Source organism: Saxophila tyrrhenica (genome assembly GCF_035928015.1).
Source record: "Saxophila tyrrhenica strain CCFEE 5935 chromosome Unknown scaffold_3, whole genome shotgun sequence".
Lineage (NCBI taxonomy): Eukaryota > Fungi > Ascomycota > Dothideomycetes > Mycosphaerellales > Extremaceae > Saxophila > Saxophila tyrrhenica.
This window is the reverse complement of record NW_027041735.1, coordinates 304612-325997: the sequence shown is the minus strand read 5'-3', so window position 1 is coordinate 325997 and position 21386 is coordinate 304612. Positions and strand designations below refer to the sequence as shown.

The window sequence follows — 21386 nt, the reverse complement described above, 5'->3', positions numbered from 1 at the left end:
CTCTTGTCCTCAGCACCTTCTCTGGCCCTTTGGTGCTTCTTGTCCTTCACCAACACCATGCCAAGGTGCAATATCGCACTTCCAAGCTTCCTTGCGAGGAGAAGCGTACCACATGGCACATCAACCCAGCTATCGCAGCGCCTGGCAGGGGTAACACTTTAACTAGCCCTGCACGATCGCCTTTGTTGCTTCGAAGGGGAGTGTACATGCGCGCAAGGTGCTGTGCGATGGCAGTGACGAAGGCTACCGGCCGGTCAACGATCACCCGTCATTGAGCGCCTCGAGAGCGTCATACTGGCTACCGTGGCATGGTGACAAAACATTGCCCACATACGGTCCACCGCTGAGGATGGGCAAAATTTAAGTGGACTGTCTCTTCCATCTGCCAGGAATTTCGGCACTCCGAATAGAACACATCCACAGCCTGGCGTAGAGATACAATCCTCACCTCTGCCGGGCCTGGCTAGCACTCCTATGGCAGGAAGCAGTGCTCACCGTTGCACTGCTAGGAGATCCTTCATCTGCGTTTGGACAAAATGGACCAACGACAACGGACGAGACTGCCGTTTGATGGCGTGCCAAGCTCACCAGTGTCTCATCACCATCTTGCGCGTAGATCTATCGTGTGGGCTATGCTGGACCCAACGGACACGCACGAGAACACCCATGGAGAGGGATTGGAGGAGCGCAGTTAGTGACTGCATACAACCCCCCAAACACCCGGGCTGGTCTGGAAAGCCTTGCAGAGGTGTAGATGAAGTTTGCGAATACGAGTCTTTACAACTTATAAGTATTGGCCAGGTGGCTCATACCGTTGTCTTGTTCCACAACACTCTTTTCCGTTCATCAATCTGCACCCATCTTCAACCATGATCTCAACTCGCCTGGTCCTCCTTGGCCTCGCTGCATTCGCAGCTAGTACTCCGATCGCACTGCCACAAGACACCCAAGAGGCAGATCCATACAAGAACACCGAGTTCTTTTGCAAACTTCTCGATACGGATGGTAAGTGATATGAGAAACCGTATTGACTTCGCGCTGACACCTCTCAAGATCCCGAAGCTGTAAGCGGGACAAGAAGCTGGATTGAGTCCATACGCTGACTTCTCCCAAGGTCTCTAGCGTTTGGAACGACGGGTACTGCGATGAGTCCAGGAATGTCTGCGGCATCGGATCGCCGGTCACCATGCTAGAGACCTTCACCAAGGGTGGAAAGGAAAAGGGCTGGCTTACGACGTTGGCGTCCGAGTACCTCCCGAACGCTGGAGATATCGGGGCTGCGAACTGTGGCACGATTGGTGGCGAGTGCAACTTGGATGTTCCCAATTGTGACACCATGGTAACTACCCCCGGATGGACAGTACGAGAGGGTGGCAGTGCTAACGCTGTTATAGGTCGGAGAGCTCGGAAGACCAGACCTCTATCTCATCTTCAAGGCTGTGCAGGGCTTCCACTCCCAATTGAACGTCGCACAAGAGTTCTTGACAAAGGAGGTCATCAACAACACCCTTCTCCTTGATCAGATCGCGGTGGACTTCTCCAGGCCACCGAGCTTGAATACGCAAGGTGAGTCTGCTTGTGAGAAGCCGGCGCGCCGTTCACATTTGCTGATCGCAGACTTCCAGCTTTGACGGCGGCCCTGATCAGCTCCGCCTTCTTCATCGTCGGTGCGTCGCTCTCTAACCCTGTGCTGGCACGAGCTTAGGATATTGATCCATCTCAATTTAGGTGGCGTCGCAGGTGTAGCCAGCGTGGGAGCCAACTTCGCTGCCATCGCGGCAGCATCCGCCGTCGGTGTCGCAAATTCTCTTGCGGATGCGGCTCGACAGAACAACTACGCCGTTGATGAGGCGGAACGTCGCCTTGATGCTGCGAGGAAAAGGGAAGCTGCCATTACAAATGGTGGCCGTGGCGCTGGCGCGATGTCGAGTGGCACATACCGTGAGTCGTGGATTATTGCGAGCCTTGCGGTGGTATGCCCTTGCTGAATATCCTGCAGTGGTTGGGTCAACCTTCAGCACCATCTCGGCTTCTCAAGACGCAGAAGGTAAGCGAGAACTCAAATACGTCCTCGCCTGAGAAAATGCTAACATACCCACCCTATCGTAGGCCAAGTGACGACAGGTATGTGGCTCGAGCACGTCGACCTTTAGAGGCCCAGTCACTCGCTAACCTACAATTCTCTCATCAGGCGACCTGTCGCCTGCCCTGGTAGATCTGTTCTCGGGTGCATGGAACAAGCTGGAGCAAATCGGCCGGCTGGCTTTAGGGCGGAACGACGAGGGTGAATCCTTCGGACTCTTGCCCCACGGCGATCCGCGACCGGATGGATGGGGCGGCGAGACCAACACAAGTCCGATTACGTCCGCTCACCTCCCCCGTCCGTGGTTTCAAGCGTCGCTGACTCGTCGAACAGTGGATTTTACGCCGACGGGAAGACACTCCTCTCGTCCACCCACCCTTCCTTCCGCCAGACCATTGAAGGGGCGTTTGGTCAATTCAAGACCAAAGTCATCGATCTGGCTATCCAAGCCGGCGGCCTCCGAATCATCAACGTAGACCTGGTCGACAGCGAAGAAGAATGCAACGACAATGACAACGCCTTCTCTGGATATGGTGCTCGTTGGGTGGACATGGGCGACGGCAACAGCTTCGTGCGTATCACTTGAATTTGACAAGCAGCAAAGACAGATGCTAACCGTCAACAGTGCATGCAATTCTGGCGTCAGGCGGAGGCTCAAGACGATCTGTACGAAATGGCGGAGCCTGCCATCACCGACATGCTGATCTCGAAGTACGGCATCGACTTGGTCGAGTACTACAAAGCCGCCTACTGGTGCTCAAAGGTGTGTATCCCCTCCCTTACTCCATGTTCACACGCTGATGATTGGATCCAGCTTGGGAATGACGAGCGCACCCCTGACACCGTGGAGCTGCCAGCGGACGGCTCTATCCCGATCTGCTGGTATGGCGTCCTGGCAAATCGAGCCGGAATCCATACAGAGTGCCAGGGGAGGTGTGATCTGAGCAGGCAGGTCTGGAACATTTACGACTTCGATTCGTGAAGTCGTCACTCGAGTTACGGGAACAAGCGGTGGGCTGATTATCAATCTTCTTTGGTGGAGAGGAGCTGCTGTCGTTACTGGATAAGGATTTGTTTCACATGGCTCTGCTGCTGGAGAAGACAGCAACGGTCAGGAGTTGGGCACTGTCTGTCTTTTGGGAGTTGTGTAAATGTAGTGTCAGTCAGAACTCAGTCTTTACCTACCTTCTCCATCTCTTGATCACCAGTCCATTCCCTCAGGACATCATCGCTGTCATTTCTCGCTGATCGGCTTAGCGGCGTTCTTTGTAAAACAATATCCGGAGTACAAGCCAAAAGCAATAGGTGGATGTGATGACATCGCGCGGTCTTTCTATTCGGAAAAACGTGCAATGCATGCTCTCCAACATCGAGAGACACAGTTCATAGGCGGATGTACTCCGTAGAGTGAAAGAGTGTATCCGTGTCGTTGGCGTTGGGTGGGCTATCTCGGACTTGCCAACGCCGCTTTTGTGGCCCAAGCGCCTTGCACTTCAAGCTTGCCTCGCTGGTACAAGGCAGATTTCTGCTTCTACCTTACTTCTATCTCTACTCACCACACTCTTTGATGAGGCCACCTCGACATCAGATTAGCTTGGCGACATCGCAATAACATTATCGCGACTTGGTGCTCGCTGTGGCTCGGTGAAGCATGACGCTCACCATACCTACGCCACCTACTCGATCTGGAGGACGACAAGGAAGGAGCCTGTCCATCAATAAGGGCTGAGACGAGGGCGAATACATGTCGAAGGTGTTTTCACAATGCCCAAGACTGCGAGCCCTTTTGCACGGAAGCGAGAGGCTCCATCGCCACTGAAGACTGCAAAGCGAAGTACGAGCTCCAGCAAAGTCAGCCGAGCCCAGCAGACGGCCACGGACGATAAATTGGATGATACGGGTCTGGTCCCGTCATTGGCACCCAGAGGAATCCCGCAGGATGTCAACACGCTTGTTCGACATACCCACGCCAACATGTGGACTGATATTCCTGAGCAGGCCGCTGGCATGGGCTCTGAGCGCATCGGCGAGGTCCTGCGTTTTCGTCGAACGCTGCCGCGTATAGTGAGTGTCGCGCATCTACACGCCCTGAGCGCGAGTAGTACTGGGACGGAACGAGAGCTGGCACGCTTGATCTCGCAAGGCGCCGTGAGGAAAGTCATTGTACCTGGTCGTGGCAAAGGTGGCGCTGCAGTTGGCGAAGGCATCGTGCTGGCTGAGGACTGGAAAGCGAGCGTCCGCGAGAGTGGGAGTGTGGAGGATGATATCAAAGACAAGTACCTAGCCCTCATGGACGCAAACCCTGGCTCCAGCATCGCACCAACGAGCGAACTCTCGAACGATGATGTGCGAGCGCTGGTGCAAGCAGGCTATCTCATCTCCACGAGCGCCTTATCGTCGAGTATGAACGACTTCTTCGCTCGACCGGGCGCTTCCTCGCTCAGCACGCTCTCTCAATCTGGCTTCAAAGCTGCCACAGGAACGCTGGCTGCAGTAGGAGGAACTGGCGCTGTGCACGAGAGTGGCGGCGGTGGGAGCACATTGGCCACCAGCTCGAACCGTCCAGCTCCCGGCGCAAAGTTTCAACACAACATGCAAACCATGAGGTTCTCATTACCATCAACGGGGGCCTACCTCAAGCTCCTGACTTCCGCTCGACTGCACCTACTTGCGTTGTTGAAGCAGCTCTCGCCGCGGCACAAGGAGGCTACGGTGGAGATGCTGAGAGAGAAGTGGGATGGCAACATCCCGAACGATGCATCTAGTCGGGCGAAGCGCGGTCGTGGAGACTGGGCGGGTGTTCTGCCGGGAAAGACCAAGAAGTGGAAGGAGTTCTGGGGGCTTGACTTTCAGTGGATACTGGAAGAATGTGTAGGCAGTGGACTAGTGGAGCTGTTCGAGACGGGAAGTGTTGGTCTGGCAGTCAGAGCAAGCTGAGTGTTGAGTGGTGACTGTGAGCGCAAGCTACTACCGTACTGTCACGAGGATCCGACTATATCTGCTTCTGGAGGTGAAGTCATACGGTCTAGCTCGCAGCTCCGGTGCATCTGGCTTTAGAGGATGAAGCTGCATAAGGGCTTCACTGTCTTTCGCCCATTGCAACAGCGATTCTGGGCCACGGCGAGTGTGCCACATGTTGAAGTCCGGCACGGAACTTTACCACACTTTTACCCAGTCGACGGTTGCGGATCGAATCGGCACATCAGCACGTCGACATCAACGACGCCGCTACCAGCCACTTTTGAGACAAGGAAGCGAAGAGGGAGGGAATCACTGTCGATGCGATCGACGCTGCCACCGGCCACTACTGGCGTAGCGGCGGCAATATAACGCGGTGGATATCGGCGCTGCTGCCACCAGCCACCACTTGAGCAAGGCAGATAAACGGGAAGAAGATGCCTTCGTCACGAACAATGCCGCTGCCGGCCATCCCTGGGAACGAATCAGGGTCATGTTGCGCTCCCATGGCCGTTGATGAGGTCGCTGCCTGCTCCTATGCAGTCTACTGTCGGTAGATCTGCCACATATCCATGTGGAGTCAAATCTTGCGACGAACGCTTCGACGTCCACGAAGTACGTCGAGAAGCGATCCCTTCAGCCTCACTCATGATCTAGAATAAGGCCATCTTCGATGCATGGCATGTTACGGAGGTCGTTGGCCTTAGACACGGCGTCCGGCGTTTTCTCGGCTTCTCATCAGTCAGCTCTTTGCAAGCCGGATTTGGGGGCAGGGCACCGAGGAGCGCACCTGTCTTCTTCCCCCGTCCGCCGGGTTGCCTTTTTCTTTTGTCTCCTGCCGTCCATTCTTTTAGTCCTCCATTGCGTAGGACTATCTCTCTGCTCGACCGCGGACAAACTGTGAAGCGAGTGATACGAGCGCTATCAAGATCCTGAGCTTTACATCCACCGCACCCTCTGGCGTGGCACGATACATCTGCCCTACTACTCTGTGCGCAGCAACGGACTCTTGAGGGATTCTGCAATGATGAAAGGCCATGTGCATCTTGTCATGGCAGCTACCTACAGCTACCGCCCGATCTTGGGGCGCTCAGGTCCGACATCAACCTCCAGCATGTACCACGGACTAGTCAGCTGATCGAGCCGACAGACATGACCAGGACCCATGGCCGAAGACCTCTCCAAGGGATGTGGTCTTGAGGACTTCCGATCGAAACGTCTGATCACTGCCTCCACGACGCTGGCTTTGAGGGCCTCAATTCACATTGACTTATCGTCCACGATACAACACTTTGCCCCTCGTAACCTGGGCATCCTTCCCCCATCGCCTGATCTTGCGATCTGCTACCTTCGAAGCCGGCCGCATCAGGTGTGCAGTCGAGTCTGCAATTCAACTTGATGTTCCCGTTGTTCACTGCGCGAACTGCAGCTCGCCCGGACAGACCTTCAGAGCGGTTTCCCGCCACATCTCCATCTGTTTGGCTAACAAGGGATGGGCGTCAGGGTGCGCCCAAGCCAGACTTTCTTCAGTATGAATCCACGGCTTGCCCACTGCCGAAAAGTGAAGGACTGCTGCAGTGTCAAAAAGCAGGTACAGCTCCTGCGTGATGGGATGCTTTGTCGGGAATCGCGGACTTGCGGACGGAAGCGGTTGAGCGACTTCGGGATTGGAGCCATCTGGCAGACCACCAAGTAAAGGTTCCGAGGCTGTTGTCGCTGGTTCATCAACTTCGATGGCATGACTTGAGTCCGCCACTCTGTCAGGCTGTGGTACCCCGTCGACAGCAGCATTCATGGCCGCACCATCAACCGTGCCCCGCTTGTCGTTGAAAGTCCCCTGTGGCGGGGGCGGCGCTTTGTGCACCACGAGCTGAGGCCTGACCAGCTTGTTCACAGCATCCACGGTTGTCATGTTGATGGTGCTTCCGAGCCATTTCGGCAGATTCCAATCTTCCCAGTGCGAATTCAATGTCGCATACTTGCCGCTGAGCATCATGACAGTGTCGCCGAGCAGGTCGTTGATGAGATCCATATCAAACTTGTTGTACTCGATACTGGCCAGACCGTTCTGCACGCTGTCCCAAAGGCGGTCCGACAGACATACCATCATGAATGTACTAGCCAGGAAGTCCTTAGAGAGCCAGTATGCCCGTGGCGCTGCCAAGTCGACCTCTGGTAGACCATCAAACAACGCATCCATGTTCTGCAACACCAGTTGACTGGTAGCGAAGGGCCGTCAGCACATGTCTGCAGATACCAATGCTCTAGGAAAGATATTGGGCTCTCTCGCCGACATACTCCGAATCAAGCACTAGAATTCGCTCCAACCCTGGCGAGAGCACATGCATCTTGAACGCCAGCAACTTCAACAGGCAGTCCTTGTAGTAACCTCCCAGATCTTTCGCCAGTGGGGGCGGGTCTCGCACATGGACTGTTGCGCCTGCCTGTCGGAATGCTTCGAGATACTGGCGGCTCACATCCGAGGAGAGCAGGACGTGGATAGCCAAGGACGACTCCAAGACTTCCAGACGCTCGATGTTCACCAGGACAGAGCAGGCGTACGGATCCGAGGTGGCGTAGAATACGTAGGCGAATGCATCCTGGCGAGGGTCGTTCGGAACGGCGGCAGTAATCGGCTCAGTGGCGCTCTCCGTGGCCTGGGCCAACGCATGCTGGAGATGTTGGTTGTAGCGAACCAGGCGCTCGATTCTCGCGTCAAGGTCTAGAGGTCGACGAGTGGGCGGAGCAGATGTGAACAGGTGCCATGCAGGGAAAGCACACAGCAGAAAGAGGATCGACACTGCGCAGCCTGCGATCACGCTGAGCATCTTGGATGTGCTTAACTCCATACATGGTGAGGTTTGCAAGACACGTCTGGGAGGTCAGTGGAGGTGCTGTTGCAGGTGAGTGTCCCTTGCACGCTTGCATTCCTTCCTTCGTAGAATACGTGTCTGCTTACGTACTTCCATCAAAATAGACATACAAACGTTTGCAACTACATGTACATGCACTTTTCGACGTCGTGTAGGAGCAAACGTCTACGCGGCTGGGTGGTCACTTTCCAGGCAGCAGAATTCTCTATGCTGTAGCTGGTCAGATGACCGTCGCACACGGCGACATTCAGCCGCTCTGGCCAATGGCTTTTCCGGCAACGCGGCATCTCACAGCGGTCGAAACAACCTCATCTGCAACATCTCCACCACGTTCTGCTTGTGAAGGTGGCCGATCGTACCCATTGGATCACCTGCAATACCAAGCCTACCAAGCGTTTCCCACGTTGTTCCGAGCGAGGCAAACGAAGCAGCTGCGCCTCCACTCGAATCCAGAGGTCTTCTTTAGACCTTACATGAGATCCCACGAGACGTCAGTCCCACTGCATGTTGTTCCCGCCAAAGACCAATGGGTCACTTGCCCTTTTGGGCAACTGGCAAAATCGCCGCGGCACCGGTATCAACGGAGAACAAGTCACGACTGTGCCATGTACCTCTTCTCGTCACCTTCTGGACTCCGGGGCTGCGACCTCGTGGCAGACTCGCTGCAATATTGTACCCGTCTTCACGCTGCCCGCGGCCACCTTGTTGACCTCACATGGCGCTGCATGCGGCTTCACGGCGAGCCGCCCTGCGGATACATGTAGGGTACTGACAGAGGCAGTGCTTGTGCCGTGCGGGCGTAGGTGCTTTCTCGTATTCGTGTACTTCATATTCCTCCTCCTTTCCAGGCACCAACGATGAGTCCATGACGGGACAATGCATGTGTTTGCTGGTGAGCCGCTCTCCTTGCATTTAAAGTTGACGTTGTGGCCCGTCCTTGTTCCCCGTGGCCCAGATGTACCTCGTGGTTTCGACAATGATCCGACCTCTACGAAAGTAAAATGCCATCGTCCAAGGACATGTCACAGCCAGGAACATCACCGCCGTCGTCAAGGGACTCTGGCCGAGGAAGCACGGAGAAAGCCTCAGAAGCTTCGGGTCGCAAACGAAGGCTTTTTGTACTGATCGGCATAGTGTACTAAATACCAAAGCGGCTCCCAAGCCGTCTTCAACGCACATCATATATACTGACGTTGCTAGATGCATTATCGTGGTCGCTCTTGCCCTTGGGCTGGGCTTGGGCCTAGGTTTGAAGAAGGCTCCGGAACGAGAGTACAACCACAAAGGGCCGAACGTCCTTGTGGTCATGACGGACGATCAAGGTGAGCAACATCACACTATTCGAATCGATTGCATTGACTGATGGCTCGCAGACATGCTCCTCGACTCGATGTCCGTCATGCCGAACGTCCAGAAGCTTCTCGGAGAAGAGGGCGTCACATACTCGAAGCACTACTGCACCGTCGCATGGTGCTGTCCATCCCGCGTCAACTTCCTCACCGGCCGAGCGGCGCACAACACCAACGTCACATCAGGCCACCTGCCCTACGGCGGATGGAAGAAGTTCTTGGAAGAGGGCCTCAACTCCAAATACCTCCCCGTCTGGATCAGCAACGCCGGCATCCGCACCTACTATGCCGGGAAACTCCTCAACGGTTTCAACAAGATGTACCTACAGGGCTCGACGTACCCCAGCAGTTGGACGGACAGCAGCTTCTTGATTGATCCGGCGACCTATTACTACTACGATTCGTGGTGGTCGAACAATGGCAATGGCGGATACAACGAGTACAAAGGCACGCATACGACGGATGTCACGCAGGAGAAGGCGTTGTCGATGCTCGATGACGCTGCCAGCTCTGGGGATCAGTTCTTCATGATGGTTGCGCCGGGTGAGTCCAGCGAGATGCAGGCCGTGCTGCGCTTGTTGTACTGACATCTTCCAGTTGCTCCGCATCAAGAACTCAAAGGTGGAGTCAAGCCACCACCCGTCCCGGAGGCATGGCGAGGTAAATTCGCAGGCGCGAAGGCTCCTCGGACACCCAACTTCAATCCGGACTCACCGAGCGGAGCGTCGTGGGTGCGCAACCTACCCAAGCTGTCGGAGAAGAAGCTCGATATCTGCGATAAGACGTTCGAGGATCGTCTCGGCAACATCGCGGCCATTGACGACATGGTGAGCACGTTGGTGCAGAAGCTCGATGATTATGGGATATTGAACAATACCTACATCCTCTACACTTCGGACAATGGTACGCCATCCCTCTTGTACTGGGCAAGAAAGCATGCTGATCGATATCCTGCATCAAGGCTTCCACATCGGCAACCACCGTCTCAGCCCAGGCAAACGGTGCCCATATGAAGAGGACATCAACATCCCACTCCTGATCCGAGGCCCCAACGTCGCCAAAGGCAAGAACTCCAGCATCACGAACAGCCACACGGACATGGCCCCCACGATCCTGCAAATGCTCGGTGTGCCTCTGCAAGACGACTTTGACGGACAACCCATCGCCTACACCGAAGAACAACTCTCCGGCTCCACCAAGTCGGAGCATGTGAATGTCGAGTTCTGGAACGCAGGAAACACCCCCATCGGCTTGGCGAAGCACGACTACTACAACAACACCTACAAGGCGCTGCGGTTGATGAGCGACGAGCAGAGCTTCTACTACAGCACCTGGTGTACCGGCGAGAGAGAGTTCTACGACATGAGAACGGATAGCCAGCAGCTGCACAACCGACTCGCCGACAAGCCTGAAGGCAGCGCGGTGGAATATTATGGCCGATCGGAACGGGAGCTGTTCCATCGTCTGGAGGCGCTGCTCATGGTTTTGAAGAGCTGCAAGATGGATTCCTGCCGTGATCCGTGGGCGACGCTGTTTCCCGGCGGCGAGGTGGTCGATATTCGCGGGGCGATGAACAGCACGTATGATGCGTTCTTCAAGGACCAGCCGAAGATCAGTTATTCATCGTGCATTGATGGGCATGTTGTGGCGGAGGAGGGGCCGCAGACAGTGATGGCTTTTGGGTGAAGTGGTGTGTTTAGCTGCAGGACAGCTGCCACTCTCTCGATCGCAGGATTGAGTTGGCGTTGGCTCGAGGATTGCGCTGCGCTAGGTTGTCCTCACGGCATTATGAGAACATGAATGTACTTCAAGAATGATCCCCGAGAGCTCCGTCGTCCAGTGTTGTCGGTAGATTTTCGAGTGAATGAAGATTATAAAGGAAGCTTGTAGAGGTCGGTGAAGTCGGCTGTAGTATATACAAGCCATCCCGTCGCCTTGTCGGACGCCTTGCCCCGCCTTCGAAGGCTTCGACTGGCAATTGCTTGGACAGGACGAGAGCTCCGAATCCGAGAATTTGCCCGAGAATACTCTGATCTCCAAGCCAATTACGTCCGATCGATCGTCGCTTTCGTCACAAAACGAGGATAACGAGGGCGGGGAGAGGTGGCCGCTTCTCGCGGCTGACACGTGTGATCATCGATCGTCGCCCAACACACGATACGAAATTGGCAAGGATCGAGAGGAAGAGTGCGGGATGCTGGGGAAGGGGCCGCAGCTCGAGCTCGCGTGCTGCACCATCCGGTCCATCCCCAGATCCTGACGACGCCTCTGACGCTGGTGCTTGAGAGGGCTCGTTTAACTGCTCGCGTTTTGCGTGTGCCGTGTGTGAGGAAGACGCCGAGCTGCTTGCTCCTGCGAAGTGATACCGACAACAGCTGCGAGACGAAGGCCAAGCAGATGGCATCAAGCATCTGAAAGCCTCTGTGCCGATCCGGGAGCGTCGCCGAGAGGGCGGCAGCGGCAAGCAATTTCGACAAGCAATTCGCTTGTCTGTGTGTCTGTGGTACGCGAGATGTGGTAGATACACCACCTGACGTACATCCGGGTGGGCACACTGGATGGAGTATCTACATTCGCGGCACAGAACCAACGGGTACGAGCATAGAAGAGGAGGCGTCGGAGGGGGGTCATCCAAGCCATCGTCGTCTTGCGTCGATGTAGGTAAGCTGCTGTGGGTCTGAGCTTGGAAGGGACGTCATCTGTTCCTTCGAAATCGCAACGGCGCTCCATATGGTACCGGCGGCGCTGGCAGGATGCGCCGGCGTTATTTATTCGGTCCTTCCTCCTCCTCGCCCCAGAATCCTGTTCTTTTGTTGTTGGTTTGTGGACCGCACTACCGTATATATATCGCCCCGGGCGCCCCGTATCCCCATCCATTGTGCATTCTTCCCCACGCCACCCCGACTGACCTCCCGCCATCATGTCGGGCGAAAAGCCGGAGGCGCAGGAGCCCATGCGCGAGGAGCACGAAAAGGTCGACAGCAACGGCGACGACATCTCTTCCGACAAGGAACAGGAGGATGCCGACCGCAGCGCCTCCATGCCCAACCCCACGGACGAGCACCAGAAGATCAAGGAGAAGCTGGGCAATGAAGACAAGTACGAAATCAGCGAGGATGACTGCTACGACGAGCTGGGCTTCAGCTGGTCCTCGGCGAAGAAGTGGTATGTCTTGACCATCATCTTCATCGTCCAGGTGTCGATGAACTTCAACACCTCGCTCTACTCCAACGCCATCGGCGGCATCAGCGAAGAGTTCGGCGTCAGCGAACAGGGTGCGCGATGTGGTGCCATGATCTTCCTCGTGACCTACGCATTCGGCTGTGAGCTGTGGGCGCCCTGGTCTGAAGAGTTTGGCCGATGGCCCATCCTCCAGCTCTCGCTCTTCCTCGTCAACGTCTGGCAGCTACCCGTTGCGTTGGCTCCCAATTTCGCCTCCATCATGGTTGGCCGTGCCCTCGGTGGTCTCAGCACGGCTGGCGGATCCGTCACGCTGGGCATGATCGCCGACTTGTGGGAGTCGGAGAATCAGCAGTACGCCGTTGCGTTCGTCGTCTTTAGCAGTGTCGGCGGCAGTATCCTCGGGCCAATCGTCGGTGGTTTCAGCGAGCAGTACCTGGGCTGGAGGTGAGTTCCCACGCTTCTCTCTTATTCTACCCTCGCTGAGGTTCATCTCCAGATGGTCGATCTGGATCCAACTCATCTTCGGTGGCGCCATCCAACTCGTCCACTTCTTCACCGTCCCCGAGACCCGCACCACCATCATGATGAACAAGATCGCGAAGAAGCGGAGAAAGGAGGGCAACCCCAATATCTGGGGCCCGGACGAGCTGGTCCCGTTCAAGGATCGCTTCTCCGTCCGCGAGATCCTCATCACCTGGATCCGACCCTTCCGCATGTTCGTCACGGAGCCCATCGTCCTCGTCTTGTCCCTCCTCTCGGGTTTCTCCGACGCCCTCATCTTCATGTTCATCCAGTCGTTCGTGCTGGTGTACGAGCAGTGGGGATTCGACGCCGTGCAAGTTGGCTTGTCCTTCATCTCCATCGGTGTCGGCTACGTCCTCGCTTGGGTTCTGTTCATTCCAGCATTCAAGAGGAACAAGAGGCAGCGAGAGGAAAACCCAGAAGACGAGAAAGCTCAATACGAGTCCCGCTTGTGGTTTTTGCTGTACACCGCGCCTTGCCTGCCCATTGGATTGATCGGCTTCGCATGGACGATTCAGGGCCCACCCATCCCATGGATCGCCTCGATGATCTTCGCCGCCATCGTGGGTATTGCAAACTACGCCATCTACATGGCCACGATCGACTACATGATAACGGCATATGGCCCATACTCCGCCTCCGCTACCGGTGGCAACGGCTGGGCTCGTGACTTCTTGGCTGGCGTCTTGACGGTGCCGGCAACTCCATTCTTCGAGAACATCGGAACAGCGTCGGGCAACAACTTGGAATACGCCTGTACCATCCTCGCCTGCATTGCCTTCGTGCTCGTCCTGGCTGTGTACGTCATCTACTGGAAAGGACCTGTACTCCGCAAGCGCTCGCCGTTCGCGCAGCAGCTGGCTTCTGCTCGTGCGGATGTAGGAGGTCGTCGGGTTAGCGCCCTGCCGGACGCCTATGGTTCTCGTCGTGGCAGTGAGTGACTCCTTCACCCGTTTTCCGATCCACCAGCTAACATCGTTTTCCAGGCGTCGCACAAGGCTACGGTATGAGAGCCGGCAGTACCGCCGGTCGAGGCAGTGTCGCCGGTCAAGGTCGCTCGTACAGCCAGCAGAGAGTGTAGGATACTGTCGTAATAAGCTGGCATGCGGGATTGTAAGGACTCTGTCGTCCTACTCCTCTGGCTTATAGGATAGAATGTACAATGATACACGTATTTGTGGTCGGACTTGGAAGAATTTCCCATTTCGTCGTCTCACTCGTGCGCACCCTATTCCAAAAGGCCTCCAAATCACCTTTCTCCATGGTCATTGTATTTCTCATGCCTGCAGTATTTCGACTTGAGGCAAAGCGAAGACGCGCTTGACCCACCGTCAGCAAGACAGACTTCAGCCTGCAACGTGAAGTCACTCCACAAAGCCCGGAATGCTGACGCTCGCGACCTCGAGCCCGTGCCACTGAGAAGATACACCGGACACTGATATCGCGGGAATTCGAGAAGAAGACTGCAATGTCTGCACTCTGGTCAAGCCCGACTGCTCAATACTGGACAGCACTGATAGGCACTCTATTTCTCCTCTACGCCCTCATCAAAACTCTCACATCCAGCTGGTCCTTCTTTCGACCCTCACAACTCCACCGCTACAACCACTCCAACTCCTGGGCCTGCGTGACCGGTTCTACCGACGGCATCGGCCTGGGTTTCGCCAAAGAACTGGCATCTAACGGCTTCAACGTCCTACTTCACGGACGCAACCCTACGAAATTGCAGAAAGTCCGGAGTGAAATATCACAGCAGTTTCCAGACCGCAAAATCGAGATTGTCGTCGCGGATGCTTCAAGTTATGATGACAGCTACAGCATTGTCGTGGACAAGATCAAGACTCTGCCGGGCACGTTGACGGTGCTGGTGAATAATGTCGGGGGGATCATGAGTACGCCGCAATTCGTACGTCCCCCACGCCCCTGCCTGTCTCTTGACGAGATGATGGCGACTGATAGATATATTGATAGGTGGCTCATAGTGAGATCCCGCATGAAGATATCGACGCCATCATCAACCTCAACCTCCGCTTCGGCACGCATTTGATCCGCGAGCTCTTACCGGTTTTGCGTGAGAATGGACCGGCGCTGCTGGCGAATATTGGGTCGGTGGGGGGGATTGTGGGGGTGCCGTATATTACGACGTACAGCGCGACCAAAGCGTATGTGCACACGCTGACCGAGAGTCTGAAGAACGAGATGGTGGCGGAAAGGGTGGAGGGGGTGGATGTGGTGGGGTTTGTGGTGGGGAATGTTGAGTCGAATAGTATGTTCACTATGTCCTTTGCTGGTAAACTGATGATTGGGGATGCGTGTACTGACTTCGACACCTCCGGCAGCCAACACGAACAAGATGCCCTTCACGATCACGTCAGCCGAGTGCGCTGCTTCCTGCTTGCGTCAAACGGGGGACGGCAGCAAGGCGATGGTGTGGGCGCACTGGAAGCATGTCGTCACGGCGAATGTGTTGACCATGTTTGGGACGAGAATGATGAGGAGGATGCTGGCAGGGGAGATGCGTAAGAGGGTGGAGGAGGTGAGGAAGTCCAGCTGATCGTAGTCTCTCCTCGAACCCAAGTGAACCATGAGTTCAAGTGGAATGTATAAGCCATTCTGTCCCATGAGATGGTGTGGAAAACATTTGCCGTCTGATACTTGGAGATTGGGCAGGTGCAGGACGGGCATGGTTCCGATGTGACAACCCTACCTATACTGTATGAAGGAAGTGACTGCGACCAAGAGTTGCAGGTGCTTGCAAGCCCGCCTTTGGCTTGCATGAACGATTCAGTAACTGCTTATTAAAATCGATCTGGTCCATAGGATGACTTCAGTCCTACCTCGTATGCAGGCCTCAGCTTCGTACATGTAGGCCGCGTAAGCACCACGGGAGCGTGCAAGTACATGTATGTGGACAAGCGCCTCCTCTCATGACCGTTTGAACTGTATCGTGCTCTCCGATATCGTTCTCTGAATCATGTTTGTCTCTCAATAGGTTCGAACAATCCATACATTGCGGCAAAACTTGCGCGACCCCGGCTTTGGTGAACTAGCGTGTCGTTTTGACAGACGGGATGGATGCTCATGGAACTCCAAGTCTCGCTCTGTTGTCCTTCTTCGCATGCACCGTTGGATTCTTTCACTACGGAGACCCTGCTTGTTGGAGGCCTTGTCGTGCCGGCAGCCCACAAACTGGCCAGGCATTGGGAGAAGGCCGATTTTGAAGTCGAAGGGACACTGCCTTGCCGTTGCCTGGACTTGTTTGCCTGGATTTGCTCGACCTTGCTGGGGTGGCACGTCGAGTGATAAACCCTCCTTGGTCGCATCCAGTCTTGATTGCTGAGTCTCACGAGTCTCGCGCCGGTGTAGCATCTCGCCCCCAACTTGGAACCCTCCTGCTGGCACGTTTCAGGGAAATCCGCAGGACTTTGCGCCAACTTCGATGCTTCCTTCCCGGCGCGCAGCACCAGTCAAGACGACGAACAACATGTCTGAGACCTCGAAGTGTATTTCTCTCTGCATCCTTCTCCTCGCATCCGCAGCGCGGAAATTAACATCACCAAAAATGGAGTCAGCCTCGCCGTTTTAATGTCTGATTCCGGCAACGGGCAGTGGAGTCAATGCTTCCAACGGCTCGCATGTGATAGGCAGCATCCGACGATTTCAATGTCTTGGCCGACTTGGCTCTCACGCAAGCTGACCTTTGTCGAGCTACCGTGGCGCGACGCGCTGTATCTCGGTAACATGCCCCTGGTCCCCCATCATCCATGATCCTGAGGGGGCCTGGCGGGCCTGGCGAAAAGGGGAGAGGCCTTCTGTATCAGGTGAGTAGCCCTGTGAGTCCAAGTATCCTTTGCCGGCTCCGAAGCCCCACGCAGCCGGCGACGGGTTGTTGGTGGATGTACACACTTCTTCGTCCTTTCGCACCTCAGCTCCTGATCTTGCTGCTTTGTTTGTCTGCGTACCACTACGAGTGCTGCTCCGGCGCACCGTCTTCCTTTCGTTCACTACTCGAAAACAAGACCTTTCGTCTGATCTCATTCGCTTCGCGCTCTTCAAAATGTCCTGGACACTCCCCCTGGGTGCAGTGTCCAACCTGTCCGATTTCAGCGCCCGCCTGTTCCCCAGCGACAATCACTTTCAATACACCACAGACTCATACTCCGACCTGTGGCCATGGCGCTCCTACAGAACGTCCCCTCACACGCCCCCGCACATGAACATCACGCGATACGACGACAAGCTGGCGGACGGCTATATCTTCTTGACTCCATACGATGACAAGGCGAAAGATGGTGTACATGAGGAAGGGACGGGGTTTGTGATGACGACCGACGGGGATCTAGTCTTCACGCCCCCGTCCAATTTTGACGGCTACTGCGAGGACTGGTTAAGCGGCATGACCGATCTTCGGACGCAGGAGTATCGGGGAAAGAAATACCTCACCTACTGGAACGGCTGTAACACACACGGCGCGCACTGGGGCCACAGATGGGGCAGAGTGACCTTTATCGATCAGGACTATAACAACTTCACTATCAACCCCGATTTGAAGATCAACTCGCTCGATAATGCCAACAAGGGCCAGATCGATGTGCACGAGCACCACATGACTGACGACGATACTATGGTCGTCTCGTCTTACAACAATACACCATACGATCTTTCACCGCTCGGTGGCCCTCGTGACTCCTGGGTAGTCGACAGCTGCTTCTTTGAGGTCGACATTGAAACCGACGAGGTGGTGTTCTCTTGGAGCGCGCTGGACCATGTGCCGCTCAAGAACTCGCGACTGGGGGCTCACAACCCGCACGGTACCAAGAACAACCCCTACGATTGGTTCCACATAAACGCGGTGCAGAAGATTGGCAAGAACTATCTTATCAGCTCACGGCATCACTATGCAGCTTACTTCATCAGCGGCGAGGATGGCAGCGTGCTATGGAAGCTGGACGGCGAGAATGGCGGTGATTTTGGTTCCATCCCTGCCAACTTCCGCGTGCAGCACCATGTTCGCGCCCAGAACATTTCAGATGATGGTATGACGATCACCATGTTCAACAATCACGGGCGACGGCCGACACAGGCTCTGGGCTTCTGGGTACCTCTGCCACCTGATCGGAAGAACCCGCCTGTCTTGGTCCGCAGACTCGAGGACCCCAAGCATCCATTACACGCCGCAACGCAAGGCTCGTTCCAAATGGACCTTGGCAACGGTAATGCTTTCGTGGGATACGGCAAGCTGCCCCTAGCTCGAGAGTTTGGCCCAGTCAAGGATGGGGAAGTGAACAGCAAGCTCTTATGGGAGGGAAGGTTTGGCTACAACGGGGCAGCGATGAGCTATCGAGGATTCAAGATGCCCTGGCACGCTACTCCCAAGGACTGGGACCCGGTGGTGCTCGTCGAGAAGACACGGCTGCAGAGAAAGAACTTCCTGAAGGTGTTTGTCAGCTGGAACGGAGCGACGGACGTCGGGTCGTGGGCGGTCTTCACCGGCGACGGTGATGCGGACATGAAGTCGGTCGGTGTTGCGAAGAAGCGAGGCTTTGAGACGGTGTTTCATGTGGACGAGGCTGCGTGCGTGCAGGTTGGTGCGATCCGAAACGGCGAGATCATCCGTGGGTCCAACATCGCCTGCGTCAACCCCGACGACGTTTACCATGGTGATCTGGAAGATGCGGGCACGGACTCGGGCGAGCTGGCTCAACCCAACCTACAATCCAGTGAAGATGACAAGAGCGATGCACATATGATCTCAGAGGTGGACGAGCTGCAATCCGAGAAGGAGCAGCTCGAGACGGAGAAGCAGGATCTAGAATCCGAGAAGCAGGACTTGCAGGCGGAGACGGAGCAGTTGCAAGCGCAGATGGACAAGATGGAAGACCAGCTGGAAGACATGGAGTCCGGAGCTTGGTTCTCTTACCGCCTGTTCGCAGAGGTGGCCTGTGGTGTCGTCGCCATCGTGGCCGTCACCTGGGCATACATCCTCTGGCGGGAACGGCGGCACGCAAGCTTCCAAGAGGACAAGTACGACTCTGGCTTCAGCTTGGGAGCGTTCGGCGTCGGCCGTAAGCGTCACCGAACCCCTGATATCAGGATCCACCATGCGTCCCAGACTTCTGTGGATGAAGCACAGCTCAAGGGCGCGGATCGAGATGCGTTTGGACTGGACGATGAGGATGACGAAGACCATGGAAATGCATACGGCAAGACGTCGCCGAGGACGCCATTCTTACGGCAGACGACTGATCGATAACGTCCATGTCTGTTAATTTCTTGTATCTTTTTGCTCGCTTAGCGTTAGGGGTTTGAACACCACACCAAGCAAGATCTTTACCTTTCTTGAACCATTCATTTCCAGTCTTGCCTGGATGCGAAGCACAGCAGAACAAGTCGATTTTGTGGGCAAGGCGAGTCATCAGGACCATGATCCGCTCCACGAACATATCATTGCCGTGAGAAGCCAGCTCATTTCGACTCCTCTGGCTTCCTCCTGCGAACACGGATATCGTGCATGCTCCCGATGCTGAAGTCACTGAACTTGCCATTCTCCGGCCTGCTCGCCAATGGCTCGATGTCGTAGTGCATGGCAATGTATGCCACCATGAGCTTCAGCTCGTATGCCGCCACGAAGCGGCCGGGACTGCAGCACGGTGGTCAGCATCCGATTTGTTCTACTGGGCAGGTTCGAATTGAGAGCTTACCATGCATGTCTACCATGTCCAAACGCGAGGAACGTCTCGCTCGTGTTGACAAGCTCGACATGTCCTGCTCTCCGAGGCGATTCGGTACGTCCATTTTTTCCACCAGCGACTTCATTCGTCGTGCAGAATCGAAATGCCTCGTAAGACATAGCATCATCGTAGAGCTCTGGATCGCGGTGGATGGGCAGAACGGGCACACCAACCTTGGTACCCTCCGCGAGATATTGCCCGGACGGCAGAACCACTCCACCTTTCTTCACGATGATGCGCTCCACACCTCGCGCTTTGAATGTGTTGAGACGGAGAGACTCTCGCAAGGCACTGTCGGTCTTCACCAGCTGGCCGATCGCCGTCTTTGACCATGTTCCGTGGTTCTGCTGCATGACTTCCTCCGCTTCCGCTCGCAGCTCTGCGAAGACGGATGCGGTGCTTGCTGGAGGAGAAACCATGTCCACCAGAGCATTCTCGAGGGCGTGGTTGGAGGTGTGGACGGCAACGAAGTTCAGTGCGAGGAGGCGAGAGCTGAGACTGAACGGGTCCCTGTCTTTGGCATGCGTGCTTCTGACGGCAAGTCGGCTGAGCTGCTCCAGTAGTGTTTTCGGCGGTGGCATTGTCCGTTGATCGGATGGGCGTCGATGCAGCCTCTCCTCCTTGATCAGAGGGACCATGTGCTTCGCGCACGTCTCGTTCCAGCGCTTCAGGCCTTTGGTGATGAACTTGGCCACGAGTGGACGAAGCAACTCGGGCGTGAAGCTGATGATGATTGCCTTGCCAGATATGCTGCTGATGAAATTTGCAGCTGCCTCCAGGAACTCAGCATCGTGGCATAGAGGCGAGCCGACAAAGACCCTTGCAGTGATGCGAACCAGTACGGCGAGCATCGTGCTGTGGATGTTGATCTCAGTCCACGCATCGCCGTCCAGGCCCCACTGCTCGTCGACGCCTGCTTGCACCTCCTCGGCGATGTCTTCCACCAATGAATCCAGGCGCAACTTATTGATCGCCTCGACATGGAAGGGCCGAGTAAACTGCCAGGCTGCCGGTGCAGTGTACAAGAACTCCAGATCCTTGACGAGACACCTGTCGATCGAAGTGACAGTATCGGGCTGGTCCACCAACCACTTCACCTGCGCTAGCGGCAGGACCACCTCCGGCTGCCATGTCACGAATGAAGGCACTACAAATGGTTTGCCGGCCTTGTTGTACTGTTTGATCAATCAGTGCATGACCTTCATGAAGCTACTGATGTACAAACCGTCTTGTAGCCCTCATAGGCCAGATCACTGCCGCCCTGGAAGTCTCTCAGATGTGCTCGGACTCTTGTGAAGGGCAGCTGAAACTTTCTGGTCCACGGTAGATCTGCTGGTACCCATGGCATTCCTTCAGGTAGAACTCGCCATGCAGTGCTTCGACGGAAGTAGATCCATGCGGCCAGAAGGAGCGCTAGGGTGGCGGTTCTAAACGCAGCTGGCGTGAGTAATAACGTGCCCTCCATCGGCGGTAACAGACGATGATACAGACCAGTGCCAAGTGTTGGAGAAAAATACTTGCCATCTTGCTTGAAGTCGAAATGCGAGTATCGCTGGAAGGAAGTGAAACAATGTGCTGTACTTACTATTGTTCGCGCTGAAGCCGCAACGCCGTACCTCACATTCTTGCGGGACAAAGGACGGCTCGATATTTCCGCCAGCTGAACTTTGACAAACAAAACAAAGTC

The 21386-nt window shown here is 55.6% G+C and overlaps 8 protein-coding genes across 8 annotated transcripts; 6 read left to right on the top strand and 2 right to left on the bottom strand.

Moving 5' to 3' along the window:
- Positions 1 to 869: 869 nt before the first annotated feature.
- LTR77_002027 (uncharacterized protein) lies at positions 870 to 3065 on the top strand (the record flags this gene model as incomplete). The annotated part of the gene is made up of 12 exons (XM_064799286.1): positions 870 to 1005; positions 1054 to 1064; positions 1115 to 1339; positions 1395 to 1566; positions 1626 to 1667; positions 1729 to 1941; positions 2000 to 2047; positions 2110 to 2124; positions 2192 to 2363; positions 2417 to 2654; positions 2709 to 2846; positions 2898 to 3065. The coding sequence occupies 12 exons, from the start codon at positions 870 to 872 to the stop codon at positions 3063 to 3065; spliced, it is 1578 nt and encodes a 525-aa protein (XP_064662041.1).
- A 782-nt stretch (positions 3066 to 3847) lies between these two features.
- On the top strand, positions 3848 to 5020 carry LTR77_002026 (uncharacterized protein; the record flags this gene model as incomplete). Its single annotated transcript, XM_064799285.1, has 1 exon — positions 3848 to 5020. The coding sequence occupies one exon, from the start codon at positions 3848 to 3850 to the stop codon at positions 5018 to 5020; it is 1173 nt and encodes a 390-aa protein (XP_064662040.1).
- A 1432-nt stretch (positions 5021 to 6452) lies between these two features.
- Positions 6453 to 7869, bottom strand: LTR77_002025 (uncharacterized protein; the record flags this gene model as incomplete). Its single annotated transcript, XM_064799284.1, has 2 exons — positions 6453 to 7260; positions 7340 to 7869. The coding sequence occupies 2 exons, from the start codon at positions 7867 to 7869 to the stop codon at positions 6453 to 6455; spliced, it is 1338 nt and encodes a 445-aa protein (XP_064662039.1).
- A 1046-nt stretch (positions 7870 to 8915) lies between these two features.
- LTR77_002024 (uncharacterized protein) lies at positions 8916 to 10949 on the top strand (the record flags this gene model as incomplete). The annotated part of the gene is made up of 5 exons (XM_064799283.1): positions 8916 to 9049; positions 9115 to 9236; positions 9288 to 9806; positions 9861 to 10166; positions 10225 to 10949. 5 exons carry the CDS (start codon positions 8916 to 8918, stop codon positions 10947 to 10949), a joined length of 1806 nt encoding a protein of 601 aa, XP_064662038.1.
- A 1234-nt stretch (positions 10950 to 12183) lies between these two features.
- LTR77_002023 (uncharacterized protein) lies at positions 12184 to 14049 on the top strand (the record flags this gene model as incomplete). Its single annotated transcript, XM_064799282.1, has 3 exons — positions 12184 to 12890; positions 12943 to 13901; positions 13955 to 14049. The coding sequence occupies 3 exons, from the start codon at positions 12184 to 12186 to the stop codon at positions 14047 to 14049; spliced, it is 1761 nt and encodes a 586-aa protein (XP_064662037.1).
- Positions 14050 to 14436: 387 nt separating this feature from the next.
- LTR77_002022 (uncharacterized protein) lies at positions 14437 to 15491 on the top strand (the record flags this gene model as incomplete). The annotated part of the gene is made up of 2 exons (XM_064799281.1): positions 14437 to 14874; positions 14940 to 15491. The coding sequence occupies 2 exons, from the start codon at positions 14437 to 14439 to the stop codon at positions 15489 to 15491; spliced, it is 990 nt and encodes a 329-aa protein (XP_064662036.1).
- A 1241-nt stretch (positions 15492 to 16732) lies between these two features.
- Positions 16733 to 19221, top strand: LTR77_002021 (uncharacterized protein; the record flags this gene model as incomplete). The annotated part of the gene is made up of 2 exons (XM_064799280.1): positions 16733 to 16789; positions 16834 to 19221. 2 exons carry the CDS (start codon positions 16733 to 16735, stop codon positions 19219 to 19221), a joined length of 2445 nt encoding a protein of 814 aa, XP_064662035.1.
- A 212-nt stretch (positions 19222 to 19433) lies between these two features.
- LTR77_002020 (uncharacterized protein) lies at positions 19434 to 21164 on the bottom strand (the record flags this gene model as incomplete). The annotated part of the gene is made up of 3 exons (XM_064799279.1): positions 19434 to 19608; positions 19670 to 20874; positions 20925 to 21164. The coding sequence occupies 3 exons, from the start codon at positions 21162 to 21164 to the stop codon at positions 19434 to 19436; spliced, it is 1620 nt and encodes a 539-aa protein (XP_064662034.1).
- Positions 21165 to 21386: the final 222 nt, after the last annotated feature.